Here is a 17,531-nt window from a genome sequence, read left to right on the forward strand (position 1 = left end):
TGTAACTAGTTAGCAAGCTAGCTCGGAGCCATGTCGTGAAAAGATTTAGATACAAATCCTTAAATTATGATTTGCTTAACCAATATCCAGTGAAGTGACGATAGAGCACGATAAATATTTTTCTTTTCCTGGTACAAGTCAGAAAACTAGCCGCTACATTTTGGACCAGTTGTTTGAGGTAAGACTACCAGATTCAGTCCCAGGTAAAGGGAATTATAGTAATCAATATGTGAAGAAATTAATACCAGAATCATGTTTTCTATATCCTTATAGAAACTCAACACAGTTCTAGGAAAAAAGATGAATGCAGCTAAGGCTCTGTTATTCTTTGTGAAAGTGTTTCCATTAACTTCACAGATTGTGGCTTACTAACCTAAGTTCCTGGCTAGATAGCTAACTGAGCCAAGTGCTAACTTTTTAACAGTTTGGTATTAAGGTAATTTACCCAGAAATAAGATACCTAATGTTAGATAGCTAGCTGCTGTTTCAGAAAGAGCCATGTCTTTGATCGATTGCTTTAGGGCTGTTTGGATGACGAATGTTGATAATGTAGGCTATTTTTTTTCTCTCAGGATCATATGGAGAGGCCAGTATGGGTGGTGGATACACACAGTCACCAGGGGGCTTTGGCTCACCTGCTGCTTCCCAAGGAGGAGACAAAAAAGGGGTCAGCCTCTCGTTCTTTGGAAGTCTAAAACATTTGGAAGGCAAACCATTGTACACACAGCGAGTGGGTATTTGCATGACCTTTAGTAATTTTACTGAATGCACCTTCCATTTTGTCTGAATTTTGTAGCGGACCCGGGCACAGCAGATTGTTCCCTGTACAGTGTCACAGCTGATGACCGCAACCCAAGCAGAGGATGTTTTCCGTGCAGGCGAGGTTGAAGTTGCACAAGTAGGTTTCATTTCTCATTTTTACAATCATAATTAAAAAGATAACGGTGTGCTTCTCATGCTTCTACTGCTATCTAATGATCATATACATTGCTGAGTTATTTTTCATTTATATAAATTCTTTAAATGCTCTAATGCAAACTTCCTAAGGCCACTTTTCAACTTGTCATAAATATTATGAGCTTTGTGTTTTTTCTAACTGGGATGTGTAACTGTTTCCCTTTTCTTATAAAGGTCACCATTGTTGGGATCATCAGAAGCACAGATAAATCCATGACTAACATACAGTACAAAGTGGACGACATGACGTGGGCTCCTATGGATGTGAAGCAATGGGTAGACACAGAGGTAAAGTCGAAGCAAGTTCTTCAAGATGAATGATTATGAAACTCGTAATGTACAATCAGAAAACTGAAATAAAATCAGTTTTATGTATTGTGTTTTTTTATACCTTACAGTGACATTTCTTTCTCTTAGGATCCCAATGTGGACAGTTCTGTCATCCATCCAGACACATATGTCAAGGTTTCTGGCAACCTCAGATCCTTTCAGGTAAAGAGGCATATTTTTTTTGAAAATCACTGGTATGAAATGTAGGAAATACTGGTTGAAACTGGTTGATGCATTTTGGCACTATCGTGTGGTTGGAAGCATCTGCTATTGCTGTACTAACTTCATTGGCTCGATTTCGGTCCAGTTTTATAACATTCTCTTTGCATGTTTTAAATTATTTGTTAGATTGTATACATTGTGTTTTGATGTACCTTAATGCATTCTAACACTTCTAATTTGTTATTATTTGTGTTTTGCTTATTTGCTGTATAGTGTTTGCAATTTTCGACCACAATCTGTTTACGCAATCTGTTGAGAGCATGTCTGAAATATATGCAAATATCACTATGAGCTAAGTAACTAAAGCTCTATAACTATACTATAGTATAGTACATTTACTCAGATAAGCAGTACAATTTTGTTACACATTAAGTAATTGATTGAGTGTGCATCGTTATATCTCCTTCAAGGACATCAATTTGAAGTGTTGGCATAGTATACCTTAATGTATGCTTTCAGATTAAGTAGACTGCTTCATATCTTATTGTACCTTTTTAATGTGTTGAGGTTTACTGGGATGAATATGGTTGTAGTGCAGATCTGGAAAGTTTGGAAAAATACGCAGCATGAAATACTCACATCAATAGCTGTATGGAATCTGTATGGAAGTTCAGAAAAATGTTCTGGAACAAGTGTGGAAATTCTGTTGTCAAAGTAATAATCTAAAGATGCCAAGATTGTAAATCTGCTTCAACAGGAATAACAAAACCTTTTTTTCCTTCTTATTCTCTCCAGTGTATATTACATTTCAGCTTTCCTTTTCCATGGTACAATTCCTTTTCCACCTTTACAAATAATGATAAAATTATATGGTCTGAGAAGGTAAAAAGTAGTCTGTAATGAGTCTTGATAAGGTTTGGAATTTTGCATCTTAATGGTTCTGCAAAAAGCTTTAGTACTGAAACTTTGTGTGTTATTTCCTAGAATAACAGGTCTTTGGTAGCATTCAGTGTCCGGCCGTTAGAAGACATGAATGAGATCACTTCACACATGTTGGAGGTTGTGCAGGCTCACATGTTGCTCAGCAAACCACAAGCCATGGTGAGACACCTCCCCAGTCGACAAACCTACATTCCTTCCTGTGCATGATTTTGTCTTTCTTTAACATGTTTAAAACTAATGATGACTACTGAACTGTAAACTGTGCATGTATGATCTGTGTGAAACACACAGGTGAAACAAGGATACCAATCTGTAAAACACGGAAGTGTTTTTGTGACATTGCTTGTAGAACTACAGTACTGAAGTTATACCAGTAGGTTGGAAGAACGCTGTGGGATAATGACCTTTGTCTTTTTGCCGTGGTATTTTCCCAGATGGGTGGAGGAGGGGGAGGAATCAACAGCAGCATAGTGCCTATATCCCGTCCTGGCATGAGTGGCATGGGCATGAGTGGGAGTTACTCTGGTGCCAGTGCTATGGCCAATAATGGATTAAGTCCTAATCAAAACCAGGTAAAACATAATCATGGCTGACTGTGAAATAAATGCACTTCATATATTATATTTGATGATAAATAATTGGATGGAAAAGACTTGTGAAATGGAATTTTTTTCATGTTTGGAAAGTGATACTATAGAGAATGGTTTCACAAACACTACATGCATAATGTAGCTTAAGTATATACTAATGTCTCAACAGAAATGGAAGTTGTATTGCAGATAGTATGTGATTTTGTTCTGGTCTCTGCTGTGTAGGTTTTATGTCTGATAAAGAGCTGCCCAGAACCTCAGGGCATCAGCATTCAAGAGCTGAAGCAGAGACTAAGTGGCATGAACATGACTGTTATCAGGTACAAATAGCTTTTGTCTTTGTTGGTTCCTTCTGAGACCTTTACACCTATACAAACAAATAAACAGTTGTTTGCATCATTTTATCAAAATTGTCATTGTGATTATATCCAATTGGTGGGACTCAAGCCTAACACCTTTTGGTGCTGGTGTTTTCTGGTGCTTAGATTTGATGATCTTTTAAGGGTCGGAGATAAAAGTTAAAATATAAGTTGAGGCTGTTTGGGTTCCCCTTAAGACTTCCTCTTTTAGCTCTCAAGAGTTTATGAACATTGAAAGAGAAAAAAGTATTATCACTATTCAGCATTTTAACTTTTTTTTAAAATCAGATTTTAAAAGTTGTCAATTGTGTTACTGTGACTTGTATATGAGTATCATTACTAATATGTATTAAGAACTTAGTGAAAACTAGGCTATTTGTACATATGTAATTTTAATTGAGGGGAAGAAAAGATTACTAAAAGAGAACTTTTACTAATCATTAATTAATACTTCTCTTTTTCCTTGATGTCATAAAAGCTGAGGCATGGTAGAGTCTATGAATAAAACAGTAAACGTTTCTTGGTTTCAGTTTCTGATGGTTTAAACTTTTTTGACTTAATGAACTGGAAGAGCCTCAAGCAATACAGCACCAGAAACTGCTTTCACCAGTGCTAAAGTACTCACTCACACAATTTTTATGGTATCCTCCTCTTTCATGTAAAAGTAGGAGGCATCCATGGTACACAGCTTTCTGTCTCCTAGGTGCTGTTCTCTTAATAGTGCTCTCAAGTACCCTTATGACTAGGCAGAAGTCTCACTTACCATGTATTTGCAGACAGGTTGTGGACTTTCTTAGCAATGAAGGACATATTTTCTCTACTATTGATGAGGACCACTTCAGATCAACGGACCAAGAAGCCTAAAGACCATCTGTCATTTAAGGATTAAGCGTTGTGACATCTTAGCATCTTACTCTGCTCATCAGTTACTCAACCATATGTCATTAATCTATTCCAACACATTATCATGACTAATAGAACACCTACTATAGACTATAGACTACAACTTTGTGAAGAAAATGCGGGGCCTAAGAGTTAGGAAATAACTAGCCAGATCAGTTTCAATATAACAACTGTGTTCATGTAGGTATAATAACTTCTTGAAGTTTATTAGCAATATATGACACAGTAACAAACATTCTGATAAACATTGTTAATATAAAACTACATGTCCTTTAAATTCATGTTTTTTCTGTATGTAATGTGTTTTTCTAATGAGATTACAATGGTTTAATTTTGCTGCTGGCTAATAAAATTAATATTAAATCAAACTGAGTTTGCTGAGTACATTAAATAGGATTTCACTGTTCCAGCTTGGCTTCCTTCTTCCATTTCCATTTGAATATGTTTAATAGAACATGATACAGTCATGAGCATCATTTATTATATCTTCCAGAGTTTCATAGTCATGCTCACTGTCTGAAGATATGTTTTCTGCTTGAAGAAGGAAGGAGAAAAAGAAATCCAAAAGAAGTACATCAAATTGTGTAGAATTATAAGGTTTCACATTTTTTAAATGAAGGTAACCAACAGGTATAAAGCTCTAATTTATGCAAGCTTCACAGACCTGTTTGCTCCTTTTTCTGCATGTGTGGGGTCATCACATATGTATTAGGTTTGCTCAGATTCTCTGTGATAGACTTTCTAGGAACCACTGGAGGAGAGCTTTCAGTCTGATTTGCATAAAGAGAGGAAGTGCAACATGCAGTGATGGAACATTTTTTTTCTTTGTTTTGATGTTTTCCTAATTTTCACTTTAAAATTAAAGTAACTTTTTTTTACCTTTCTTGTCCCTAGACTGGTATGTTAATAGTCTTAAAATGCTATCATAATTTCTTAAACTTTTTCATCTTTGTCAAAAAAATTATTAAAAATAAAACTTGCTCAAGGAAAAGAACACATTTTGATATGATTTCAACTACTGGTAGATGTAAAGATGAAGGATAAGAAAAAGCTTACTTTGTCTGGTCCTAATGGTGGTGGAGGAGGGCTACGTCTTCTGAGGATGGGTTTTATCTGCTCAAGAGACAGTGTGGCCAGTTGTGCTGGGAGAGTGTTGCTTTTAGTGACTGGCATAGCCTCTTTAGGCCCTTTCTCTGTTTTTGGGATTAACGATTTACGCTTAGGAGGGCGTGGAGGAGGAGCCTCATCTCTCTGCATAAATTTGTGATATTCATGGTACAAGTGATCTGTTATTTCAGTAACAGCCTCTATATAAAATTCAGGGGGTTGACTGTTATGCCAGGGCAAGGGGTCGGAGATCAAGGAGAGAGACATTTGTAGCCAGCGGATAGGCAATTCAAAGCACTGCTCTGGGTGCTCAGAAAGACTGGCAAGTACTGTAGTCTCTTCAATAGCATCTTCCAGTCTCAGTGCTGGTAACTCCACCAGCGGGTCTTTTTCCAGCACTCTATCACGACTCACCACCTTAATTTCCAGTGGTAACTGGGAATGTTGGCCTAGTTCTGCTAAACAATACTTTTTCTTGTCTGGAAGTTTCTCTACAAAGTGGGCTGGAGTGAACAGAGGCAAGCAGATCTCCCCCTCCTGTGCTTGATCCTCAAGGTCTTCATCATCATTTTCATCCTCTTCCAAGATCCTTCTGCAGATCAGACAGTCCATATTTGATACAGCTTCTAATTTGTTTCCTGGCACTTCCATTGCCTGTAGTCTCAGAACTTCCAGTTGCTCACCAACACTGAGAGCAGGCACTCCTTCCTCCTCAATGGCCTCACAGTTTCTTGTCACACTCACTGTCAAACTTGGCAAGTGAGTGGATGCCCTATAGAGCTCAAACACTGAGGTAAACTCTCTTGCTTTTCTCCGCATTTGACCACCATAGACATGGGAAAGCAGGAAGTACCGTTGGGCTTTCCTCCCTTTTGGGGTGCAAGCTATCAACATTGGTGTTTTATCCCACCTATGCAACACAATGTTCTTGCCTTTTTGAAGCTGTTCGAACCAATGGGAGCAAAAGAACCGACTGGTCTCTGGAGTCTCCAAGATCTCAGCCATAATAGGAAAGGTCTCTTTTGGTTGATTAGGTACCTCAGCTATTGATATAGGTATTACAAATGTTAAATCTTTACATTGTTCAGTCACATCAATCACATCCACTTCTAGACTAGATGGGAACTTCACAATATCCTTCCTCACTGTGAAAAAACAGCAATAATGACCATACATTAAACACTGAAGCTGTTTCCACACACTGAGCATCAATGAACAGAGCTATTAAGTGAGACACACTGGTAATACTCACTGTGCATGATGCCTTGAATTTGATAGATGGGGCTAAAAAACAGGGGACTGCCACATTTCTTCGACTTTGTGTTGCGGAAGCGTCGGCTGCGCAGTCTCGCTGAGAGCATGATCTCCTGAAGAGAGTAGCCATGATCATTCTCACACTCGTAGAATTCTCCGTGGCATGAGAGGGGGATATGCACCTCTGCTGAGACTCCCTGTTGTCCTGTCAGCTTACAGCGACTGTAGCTCTCCTTATCCTCAGAATGCTCCACTGACAGAATGGTTATCTCACTTCCTGCTGGTACTGTGAAGTTGTCTATAATCAGCTGGTTTCTGCTGACGAAGGTGAAGGAGCCACAGGCATCCAAACCAACAGGCTGCAGACCTACCATTTCCTCTATTGAACTGTATGGCAGACCTTCAGGTACTAGTTTGAACAGACCTAATAATAACCAAGGCAGTGTTAATAGTGCAAATTCAGAAAGGAGCAGGAATTATTTATTTCAGAATGACTAATAGAGAACATGTATTGTTATAGGTACCACCAGTAGTCTGCTATGAAACAGGCCTATTGCTGTTATTCATCTTGGGTTCATTACATTAAAAAAAAAGTCAATATGAAATTTTCATGTTAAATCACAGTATTTTACATATTATGTAATATATACCCTCTCTATATCACACTTTACATTTTGTATACCAGATACAAGGTAAATTTCTATAATATTCAAAGTGCTTTATCGAAATTAGTGTGATGGCAGATGAAGAGGGTGGAATATTACCAGATACATTATCCTTTTAATCTGGATAAATGGATCAATTTTGGCTTTTTTTGTGATAATTCAGTTCCTATGGGTGGAAAAATTGAACTATTGTGTTACTATTTACAGACTCACCTGAGTGGTTTAATGGTAGTTCAAATGTGCTGTTAGCACCAATCTCATCACAACAGACGGACAAGAGTTCTACACCAATGATCTTCACCAAGTCTCCAGTAGACAAGCACACCTCACTCCCTGACAGCTCATACACTGAGCCTGAAAAATATAGTCAATTCATACAAATTAAATATAGCTTCTAAACCGAGTCTGTCCAAAGTGTGGCCTATGCACCAGATTTGGTTTGGCAGAAACCTGGGGGTATAATGGAATATCTGTATCCAATGTCATGCATCCTGTAGAAATACTATATATATATATATATATATATATATATATATATATATATATATATATATATATATATATATATATATATATATATTATTTTGCAAAAATTGTTCAAATATATCATTTTGATATATCATGGAAAAAATAATGAATATCCAGTATGCCGTCAAATTCATTTGTAACCCACTAACTTTTTTGCATTAGTTTTTAGCCCATAACAAACATTACCCCACATCCCCAAAGCCCAGATAAAAAAAGGTTTGGATACCCCTGTTCTAAAAATGTAAACAAGTGACTTTGTTTACTGCTTGAATACCACATGGTTTTCAAAATAGGTTTGTAGCCCATCTTTACTGATGGGCTTCACCTTCTTTGAGGAGAAGGTTACAGCAATCTGCCAGTCCTTTTCTTCTGTTCCCACTCCTCCAACTAATGTGCATTCCCCAACATCCAACTCTCTGACTTCTTTTTCTCCTCAGATGAAATTCTTCAACTCCTGACTTCCAGCAATCCGACTACATGTCCACTGGATCTGATTCCTTCCACTCTGTTCCAGACAATCACAAGAGATCTGCTTCCTTTCATCTCTGTCATCATCAACAACTCCTTATCTTCTGGATTTGTGCCTACTGCATTCAAAACCGCCAGGGTGGTACCAATCCTCAAGAACGCCACACTTGATGGCTCCAACATTACCAACTACAGACCGGTATCACTTCTCTCTTTCCTCTCTAAAGCCCTCGAATGAGCAGTTTATAATCAATTGTCTCTTTTTCTCACCCAGAACCAGCTGCATGATCCCAATCAGTCTGGCTACAAACCGGCACATTCTACAGAAACGGCCCCCACAGCAGTGACTGAGAAACTTCATGTTGCTAAAGCTACCAAACTTTCATCTGTTTTGATTCTACTAGACCTTTCAGCAGCCTTTGACACAGTGAACCATAACATTCTTCTCTCTGTTCTCTCCAGGCTTGGTGTGACTGGCTATGCTTGGAGATGGTTTCAGTCCTATCTGGAGGGACAGTCCTATCAGGTGACATGGAATGGATCCACATCCAAACCGTGTAGACTCTCCACTGGTGTTCCACAAGGCTCAGTATTAGGTCCCCTTCTCTTCTCTTTGTATACTTGTTCTCTTGGTGATGTAATATCTTCTCGTGGTTTCTCCTACCACTGCTATGCTGATGACACTCAATTATTTCTTTTTTCCACCCTCTGACATACAAGTCTCCGGACGTATCTCAGCATGCTTGATTGACATCGCGTCATGGATGACAAACCACCACTTGAGCTCCCAACCCTTACCATGACCTCACTGTTTCCTTTTAGAACTCTCTGGTATCACCATCTGAAGCTGCCGGTAGCCTGGGCAAAACTTTGGACAACCAGTTGTTGTTCTCAACTCATGTTTCTAACCTGGTCTTGCAGATTCCTCCTTTGTAACATATGAATAATTCAGCCCTTTCTCTCGCGGGAAGCTACGCATGTGCTTGTGCAATCTCTTATGATCTCAAAACTAGACTACTGCAACTCGCTACTGGCTGGTCTTCTTCTAAGAGCCATCAAACCTCTACAACTTATCCAGAATGCAGCAGCACGACGGGTCTTCAATCTTCCAAAGTTCACACGTTACTCCACTGCTGTGTTCCCTTCATTGGCTTCCTGTAGCTCCACGCATCAGATTTAAAACCTTGATGTTTGCCTACAAAGCCAAAAATGGACCAGCCCCTTCATACATGAGGTCAATGGTCAAAGTCCGAGCCGTACCTCGAGTACTTCGAACCTCAAGTACAGCTCGGCTTGAAATACCGTGCTTCAGGCCTCATGGAAAACAAGCATCAAGACAATTTTCTGTCCTGGCTCCAAGATAGTGGAATGAACTCCCACTTGCCGGACAGCAGAGTCCTTTGCAGTCCTCAAACACAGACTGTAGACCTAATCTATTTGCAGAATATTTAAAAGACAACTGACACTGCTCCCATATTGACTGACTAAATTAATACTTATTGTAGGGTATTGTAAACTCTAGCACTTATTGTTTATAGCACTTATCATTGTTTAAGATAGACCTTATGTATTTTGTACTTCTAGGTATCAGCATTCATCCCTGTATTCTACAGTATTCTAGCTCATTGGTATGTTTGATTCTAACCTACTGTACTGTACTAGGATATATTCTAAGAGTAAACGACAAAGCACTTTTGTAAGTCGCTCTGGATAAGAACGTCTGCTAAATGCCGTAAATGTACTGATAAGCTATCAGATGGTGTATTTTTTTTTTTCCAGTATCATTCTAATAAATGTTCCAATGTCATACATGTTCGCAGGTTAAGATAAGAGCGCGAATAATTCTAAGCATCGCATTATTTTAATGTTAATATGCCACAAACCCAACGATATCCTAAAGAAATAGCATAGATAGTGAGAGATTTGCCACTTAAACCTTTTATTTCCAGTGTTCGTTGTCCTTTTGTGTGCAGTTTCCTTTTATGTGCCGATAACAAAGATAGCCTTATAAATGGATTGCATATCTTGCTGACTTGATAAAACAAAATAAGCAAGTTCACAAAACATCTGGATAAAGTACAGAAGTCTTAATAAATGGTCGACCATTTTCTAAGAACTCTTCAAAAATAAACTAGTCCAAGAACCTACTTGTGCATGTACAAGCATTGTACATGAATATTATTAAATGCGGCAGTATTCTTAGTATTTTTTTTTCTGGTTTTCATTTAGCCTGCATTAGCTTATCTTGGTAGAGACATATCGTCCCTTAGAGATTACTTATCCCGTAACCTATGTGTTTTATATCTGCACTCAATGCTTAAACTAGCGAGACTCGGTGGACCTGTGTTTGGCACCGGTGTGAACGATTGAGTCGTGGCTGCGCGTTTTAGCCTACCTTGGAAATAAACGCCCGAGCAGATTTGAAGGATTCGGGGCAATAATGACATGTCCAAATTGGTTGTGAATTCCTGCAGGGATAGAGCTTCCTTAATGTCTTCCATTCCTGAAAAAGGTCAAATTGCACGTTTTGTCAAAGAAATCGATGGAAAATTTCAAATTGTTTCCGCTTCTGCATAAGCAGCCAAGACGTGTGAAAAACTAAGAACTTCCTCATGACACTTGAACGTTGACTAACAAATAGGTTTCAGATAAACTGTAGTTCCTTTAAATTATTGCAAAAATGTTTAAATACGAAAATACCACAGTTATGGTATATCATTACCCATGTGCCCATAACATGCTTTAACTGACACATTCAAATAAAATAAATAATTTATTTATTTGCTGTAATGATAATGTAACTTTATTTAGTAACATTAAACTCCTAAATACGTTAGTAACGTAATAATACAATATACACCGATCAGCCATAACATTAAAACCACCGTCATAATATTGTGTGGGTCCCCCCCTATAACAGCTCTAACCTATCAAGCCTTGGGCTCCACAAGACCACTGAAGTTGTCCTGTGGTGTCTGACATCAAGGCATGAGCAACAGATCTTTAAGTCTTGTAAACTGCTAGGTAGGGCCTCCATGAATAAAATTGGTTTTTCCAGCACATCCAACAGATGCTCTATCACACTGAGATTTGGAGAATTTAGAGACCAAATCAAAACATTTTTGTCATGTTCCTCAGACAATTCCTGAACAATTTTTGCAGTGTGACAGGTTGAATTATCCCACTGAAAGAGGCCAGTACCATGGAATACTGTTGCTATGAAGGAGTATACTCAAGCTGCAACACAATTATATAGCTGGAACATGTCAAGTAACATTCACATGAATGCCAGGACCAAACCTTTCTAGCATATCATTGTCACTAGCTTGCTTTCTTTCCACAGGGCTTCCTGGAGCCACCTTTTCCTCAGATAAATGGCATACATGCGTCTAGCATATACCATGATGTAAAAGAAAATGTGATCAGACCACCTTCTTCTGTTGCTCCATGGTCCAGTCCTGATGCTCACATACCTATTGCAGGCACTTTCAATAATGGACAAGGGTCAGCATGGGCACTCTGACCAGTCTGCATCTAAGCAGCCCCATATGCAGCAGACTGAAAGGTAAATGCTCTGATACCTTTCTATCATTAATTTTTTCAGCAACCTGTGTTACTGTAGCTGTTCTGTGGCATCTGACCAGATGGGCTAGCCTTCAATGAGCCTAGGGCACCCATGACCCTGTCACAGGTTCACCAGCTGTCCTTCCTATACTTTTAGTAGGTATAACCCTAGCATAATGGGAACACCCCACAGGACCTGTTATTTTGAAGAATCTTTGAATCAGTTGTGCAGTCATCCTAATTTGGTCCTTGTCAAAGTTGCTCTGTTCCTTAGCTTTGTCCATTTTTCCTGTTTGCAACACATGAACTTCAAAAACGGATTGTTCACTTGTTGCCTAATATTTCTCAGTCTAAAACAGGTGCCATTGTAATTAGATAGTAAATATTATTTACTTCACCTGTCAGTGGTTTTAGTATTGTGGGTATTGGCATATTACCTAAGCAATATCTATGCTAACATTTACCAGCCAAACTGGTTTGATTTCATAAGAAATATTAATAAAATGTAATATTATTAATAATATTATTGATTCTATTTCTATTTCTTCATTGTTGAATTCTTCATACACTGGCTATTTGACATTTCACTGATTTACCAGATGTGATTTGAAGCAAATAAATAAATAAATACATTTTAAAAAAATACATTACAAGCTTGCAATTAAATTCTTATGTATTTAAGATAACCCTTATAAAGGCTAAACCAAGGCATGGGTGCAATAGTGGTTAAGGTAATATAATAAAGATAACACATTAGGTAATCTTTTAATACAGACCCCTAGATACAAAAAAAAAAAAAAAAGAAAATGCTTGAATATAGTTTCTTTTTAAAATCCTTTTCTCTGTAAAATCAAAACAGTGTTGGAGATAAATTACAAGAATGTAGGTTATAGGGCTAATGATACAAATGACTATATTTATTCAATGCCCTGTTATTAATTTGATTGTTGTTTTTGGTGCTGCTGTTGATAGTATTACTAATTTTCTTTTAATGTGACATGTGCGCTCTAAACGGTAGTGGGCGGTATGCACATTCAATGTACGACCCGCCGGGAATTTAACAGTAGAAGACGAAATTGCCCAGAGTTCTGTGCGAGCTTATGAATGAAGAATGTAGCTATCTTACTAGCATGATGGCAAAAAGTACTCCTGCAAATATTCCAAATTTTGATTGTCCCTCGTGGTAAGGAATTTTTAAAATGCTCTTAGGATTTCATTTGATAACTTGCATATTTAGTGAATTATTCGAGAGTTTAGACGAAATGTTTATTGGGTGACGTGTTTATCGAAAGGTTTGTTTGGCATATAAGATCATTTGCTAATTAGCCACTTAGAATTAACTTTCAGACTAGAAAGATATTCTTAGCTAGCTAGATTAGCTAGGTCCTAGTCTGAAAGATTGCAGAGTAGCGGTGGTTGTGTGGTTCAGATCCTAAATTGCAAATGTGACTTCTACCAGAAAGCTTCTTCTGCTGTGCTTAGTTTAGGTCTAGCTAGCTGGTTATGATCACACTGTTCTGCCCATCCGACAGCCAAGCCTATGAACATATGCAGGTAAAACGAACAATAACCGTTGATACAAAAATAAACTGGATGCAAATGGGACATCAGTTTCGATCGCTAGTTAATATTGCGACAGTGGAGATGTATAAGATCGTAGTATAATAAACGCTTGAGTACTTTTATTACACATTGTACTTCTGCGTGTTTGATATCAGTATTTAGCTGCGCATCTGAATGCAACAAGATCTGTTAGGTTTGGATGCAGGCTACAGCCTTAGGATTGTTACCCAGATACGCCCTATCAACGGTGAAGCCGTATTTAAAGAGTAAAATATGTCTTTTCATCGTGTAACTTGGAGTGATCATTCAGTTGAGATTATAAGAACGCGTAATTTCTTAAAGATGAGCACTGTTCGTTAGATGTAATCAGTAATTTAAGATATGTTAACAAGAACCTTATTGGTAAGGATTTACAGTATATGCATTTATTTACAGTCTTGTTTATTATTTTAGGGCAGGCAAACCTCCACCAGGACTACATTTGGATGTAGTAAAAGGAGACAAGCTGATTGAGGTAGGGTAATAGTGTATTTATCACAAGTAAAATTTAGGCCTAATCTGTATATACACTCACTTGCCAGCATTTTGGTTGTTTTTTAACAGATACATTGTAGAAATAAATTTACATTTAAGAATATAACCCATCTGTTGCCATTCACAAAATCAACAATTTTTTGTTAGCCATTCTCTTACCCTTTAATGTTCAAGTTTTGTCAAAGACGCTGTTGGCTGGAAATTTTTTATTGCATGGCAGACCACTCTTAACTGGGTGATGACAACCATTATTTTGGTTTAACTAAAACAATATCCAATCAGCAGTGGTTCTGCTGTCAGAAACTGGCTAGTTATGACCAGAGTGGAGGGTGGCTGATGGATTGTGATGAACTGCACACTTGTAAAATGTTATATGCTTACTTAATAAACTAGCCATCTACAACATAAATGCTTCTGATAGTTAGTGGTTTCATGAAAGAGTATAGTGCTTATGTGCATTGTTACACTCCCTCTGGACAAAACAGTGATGCACTAGATACTAACCTGACTGTCAGCTGCCCAGTCGTTTTTGTACTGGTGCACTTCAGTGGCTGTCAGGTCCAGAATGGTGCTATAGGAGACATAAGCCCCTGAGATTTAAGCTCTGAGTGGGAAGTCATTTACTCAGGTGTTATGACTCAGGGACACATCAGATGTCTGTGTATGCGAGTGCTTATTCGTTATAAAGTCAGCATTATCAAGGATATCAAACTAATGTTTGTATGGATATTATTGTCTTTGTAATACTGATGTATTAAATTAGTTTTAATGCTTATTACTGATTTATTGTCATAAAGTGTGTGTGGGAGAGGGGGATGGAATTTTCACAAACCTACTACTTAGTGTGTCTTTGCCAGAAACTGATTATAGATGAAAAGAAGTATTATTTGTTTGGGAGGAACCCAGACATCTGTGACTTCACCATCGATCACCAGTCCTGCTCGCGAGTGCATGCGGCCCTCGTCTACCACAAACACTTAAAGAGGGTGTTTCTTATTGACCTCAACAGCAGTAAGTCATCCAAGGTGTAACGAGCAACAGTACACTTAAAAATGGCAGTACATAAACTATTAACTATAGCGCAGATTGGAATAGCAGGCAGCACTGAGTGTTCTTGTGTACAATTTAGCGCATGGCACATTCCTTGGACACATTCGCCTAGAGCCCCACAAGCCTCAGCAGGTTCCAATTGACTCCACCATGTCTTTTGGGGCCTCCACACGTGCCTACACCATTCGTGAGAAACCTCAGAGCCAGGCTAATGTGGGCACAGGGGACAAAGCTGGGGAGGATGAGGAGCTCAAAGGCCTTCTGGGTCTGCCTGAGGAGGAGACTGAGCTAGAGGTGTGCGCATACTCAAATCTTACTTTAACCCATTTTTAAACGTATTTTACATGATGTTCGTATTCAAGCATGTTGTGTCAGTGTGATCATGTTACTCCTGCTAAAGAACTGCTTTAATGTAGTCATGTAATTGGGTGTGTACCTTTCTGGATCACGGAAGAATCTCACTGAGTTCAACACTGCACACAACAAGCGCATCTCCATTCTGACCATAGAAGAGGGCAATCTGGATATCCAAAGGCCAAAGAGAAAAAGGAAAAGCTCTAGAGTGAGCTTCAATGAAGAAGAGGTGATTATCAACCCAGGTGAGCACAGTGCCTCTGCCAATGTACAGAATTACTGTCATTTGTTTACTTAAAATGTTTCACATTGTGTGAGAGTACCATTTTTCTTAACACTTTATACTTTAACCCTTACAGAGGATGTTGACCCCTCTGTTGGACGCTTCAGGAACATGGTACAGACTGCTGTTGTACCTATGAAGGTAGTCTGGTGGTATCATATATGCTTGTGCTGAATTATTAGAAAAGCCCACCGTGTCCATGTAATTACATGCTTCTCTTTCTTCCAATGACAGAAGAAGAAAATGGAGGGTGGTAACATTTTGGGAATAGATGACACTGTCACGCGCCATGTGCATAGTTTCCCTTTGAGAGGTGGGCTGTATGGAGACCTCCCACCCAGTAGCCATGACGCTCGTGCCGCAGGTGCCCCAGGTGGAACCACTATCCTGGGAGGACTGCCACTACCCAACCCTGCCCCAGAGGTGGACTTAGCCCCAGAGCCTCCTCAGCCTCCTGTTACCCTAAACCCTACCCCTGTATTAGGTCCCTTTGCACCCGAGGGCCTCAGTGAGCCTCGCAAGAAGAAATATGCCAAAGAGGCATGGCCTGGCAAAAAGCCCACACCGTCTTTACTTCTCTAGCGGCCACTGAATCTGGACAGTGACTGAATCTTTTGAGTCATGAAATGATTGTGTGGTGGTTTTTTTTTTTGTTGTTGTTTTTTTTTTTTTTCTTTCTGTCAATCTGTGGCTTAAAACATGTTCCTTCAAGAATTACCATAAGGCTCTGGGTAAAATGTTATGCTTAAATATTCACATTTTATTTGCCTAATTTGGTTTAAGATGGATGCACCCAAGCAAAAGATCATATTAAGGGTTTGCTAAACATGCAGCTAAACAAAAAAGCTGATATAGCAGAGTGTGATCTGAAATTATTCAACTTTTAATGAGCATGACCTCAGCCACTAGATGGCAGCAAGACCATAAGAGACAGCACATTATAATTCTTAATAACTTTAGTTACCTCCCCTGTAGAACATGGTAAAATGTTTTTATATGAACTTTGATGAAATACCCTTCATTGTATCCAGATTTGTTCTTTTGATATAGCCTTTTCTTTTGTATCACAAAATGCACTGACAATAAACCTCAAAATTAATTTTTATGTAGTTTGCCTCCTTTTGTGTTATTTCACATATTAAAAGTTTTACAACCAAATGCATTAAACCATCTCACAATAGGTTTCATTCTATCAGTAACTAATTGTTTCACCATCTCACATGTCTTTTGGCTTATGCCAAATGCTAAATACAGTGGTATGTGAAGTACTTTAAGAATTACAGTATGATTACCTAAGCAGTGTATGTTCATACCTGAAACAGTGAGTAAATTAGATGTTAAACATATGTTCATCAGAAAAGTCCATATGGTAAAATGCATGTGATTAGAGAAGATCAAATAAAAGTTGATTAGTACTGTTCAATATCCGAATAAGTAAGTTATGGATATACATTGGGTGGGCTATTTGAGTAACATACAAAATGTATAAATTAAAAGTTGTCATTATGCAGTTTAAAAATTAGTCACACCATGTATTAAAGATTTTATAAGATCTTAAAGCCCCAGTCAGACATCGGTGCAACTTGAAGGAGAGTTTTCATTACTGCAATCACAAGTGCAACAAGCTGGACCACTATTTACCATGCTCTCTTTCACTAAACTTAAAGCTAATGCCACAGCATGTTTGAGAAAATATTAATTGGGGTTTTAAGACACCATCTCAAGGCTCATTGTTCACAAATCTGATCTTGATGTATGTTCCATTGAGTGATGATCTTTGGAGTATGCTCTGGGTCCTTAATGAGAACATACTTCTTTATTATCATTGCTACCACCACTTTCATCTCGTTCATAGCAAAGTTCTGGCCAATGCAGTTCCTATGTTAAATGCAGGTGGTAATTTGTATTAGGACTACTA

General features: G+C 38.3%; 3 protein-coding genes and 1 non-coding gene across 7 annotated transcripts in view; 3 read left to right on the plus strand and 1 right to left on the minus strand.

The window, feature by feature from the left end:
* rpa2 (replication protein A2) overlaps positions 1–4,611 on the plus strand; it is a 5,520-nt gene extending 909 nt beyond the window's left edge. Inside the window, exons 2-9 of the mRNA XM_027027230.3 lie at positions 573–667; positions 797–898; positions 1,132–1,245; positions 1,375–1,449; positions 2,434–2,550; positions 2,826–2,963; positions 3,207–3,301; positions 4,117–4,611. Coding sequence (XP_026883031.1) covers positions 573–667; positions 797–898; positions 1,132–1,245; positions 1,375–1,449; positions 2,434–2,550; positions 2,826–2,963; positions 3,207–3,301; positions 4,117–4,204 — 824 coding nt within the window. The 3' untranslated portion in view covers positions 4,205–4,611. The remainder of the gene's footprint in view (positions 1–572; positions 668–796; positions 899–1,131; positions 1,246–1,374; positions 1,450–2,433; positions 2,551–2,825; positions 2,964–3,206; positions 3,302–4,116) is intronic.
* On the minus strand, positions 4,612–10,862 carry themis2 (thymocyte selection associated family member 2). 3 transcript variants are annotated; one of them, XM_081696735.1, is made up of 7 exons: positions 10,661–10,862; positions 7,483–7,623; positions 6,787–7,028; positions 6,603–6,717; positions 5,300–6,495; positions 4,908–5,013; positions 4,612–4,777 (listed from the first exon to the last, which is right to left on the minus strand). In XM_081696735.1, exons 1-7 carry the CDS (start codon positions 10,764–10,766, stop codon positions 4,689–4,691), a joined length of 1,995 nt encoding a protein of 664 aa, XP_081552861.1. In that variant the 5' UTR covers positions 10,767–10,862; the 3' UTR covers positions 4,612–4,688. The 3 variants fall into 3 exon arrangements, with proteins under 3 accessions (XP_081552861.1, XP_026883028.2, XP_081552860.1); XM_027027227.3 differs by having other exon boundaries at positions 4,612–4,774; positions 6,603–7,028; XM_081696734.1 differs by having other exon boundaries at positions 6,603–7,028.
* Positions 10,863–12,915: 2,053 nt separating this feature from the next.
* Positions 12,916–16,718, plus strand: ppp1r8b (protein phosphatase 1, regulatory subunit 8b). 2 transcript variants are annotated; one of them, XM_081696931.1, is made up of 7 exons: positions 12,916–13,012; positions 13,846–13,906; positions 14,784–14,937; positions 15,056–15,270; positions 15,431–15,575; positions 15,690–15,754; positions 15,848–16,718. In XM_081696931.1, the coding sequence occupies exons 1-7, from the start codon at positions 12,930–12,932 to the stop codon at positions 16,193–16,195; spliced, it is 1,071 nt and encodes a 356-aa protein (XP_081553057.1). In that variant the 5' UTR covers positions 12,916–12,929; the 3' UTR covers positions 16,196–16,718. The 2 variants fall into 2 exon arrangements, with proteins under 2 accessions (XP_081553057.1, XP_081553058.1); XM_081696932.1 differs by having other exon boundaries at positions 12,945–13,012; positions 14,770–14,937.
* LOC113588162 (small Cajal body-specific RNA 1) lies at positions 14,414–14,576 on the plus strand. Its single transcript, XR_003411827.3, has one exon.
* Positions 16,719–17,531: the final 813 nt, after the last annotated feature.

The sequence above is a fragment of the Electrophorus electricus genome, chromosome 14 (genome assembly GCF_041902795.1).
Source record: "Electrophorus electricus isolate QZ-2024a chromosome 14, ASM4190279v1, whole genome shotgun sequence".
NCBI classification, from domain to species: Eukaryota; Metazoa; Chordata; class Actinopteri; order Gymnotiformes; family Gymnotidae; genus Electrophorus; species Electrophorus electricus.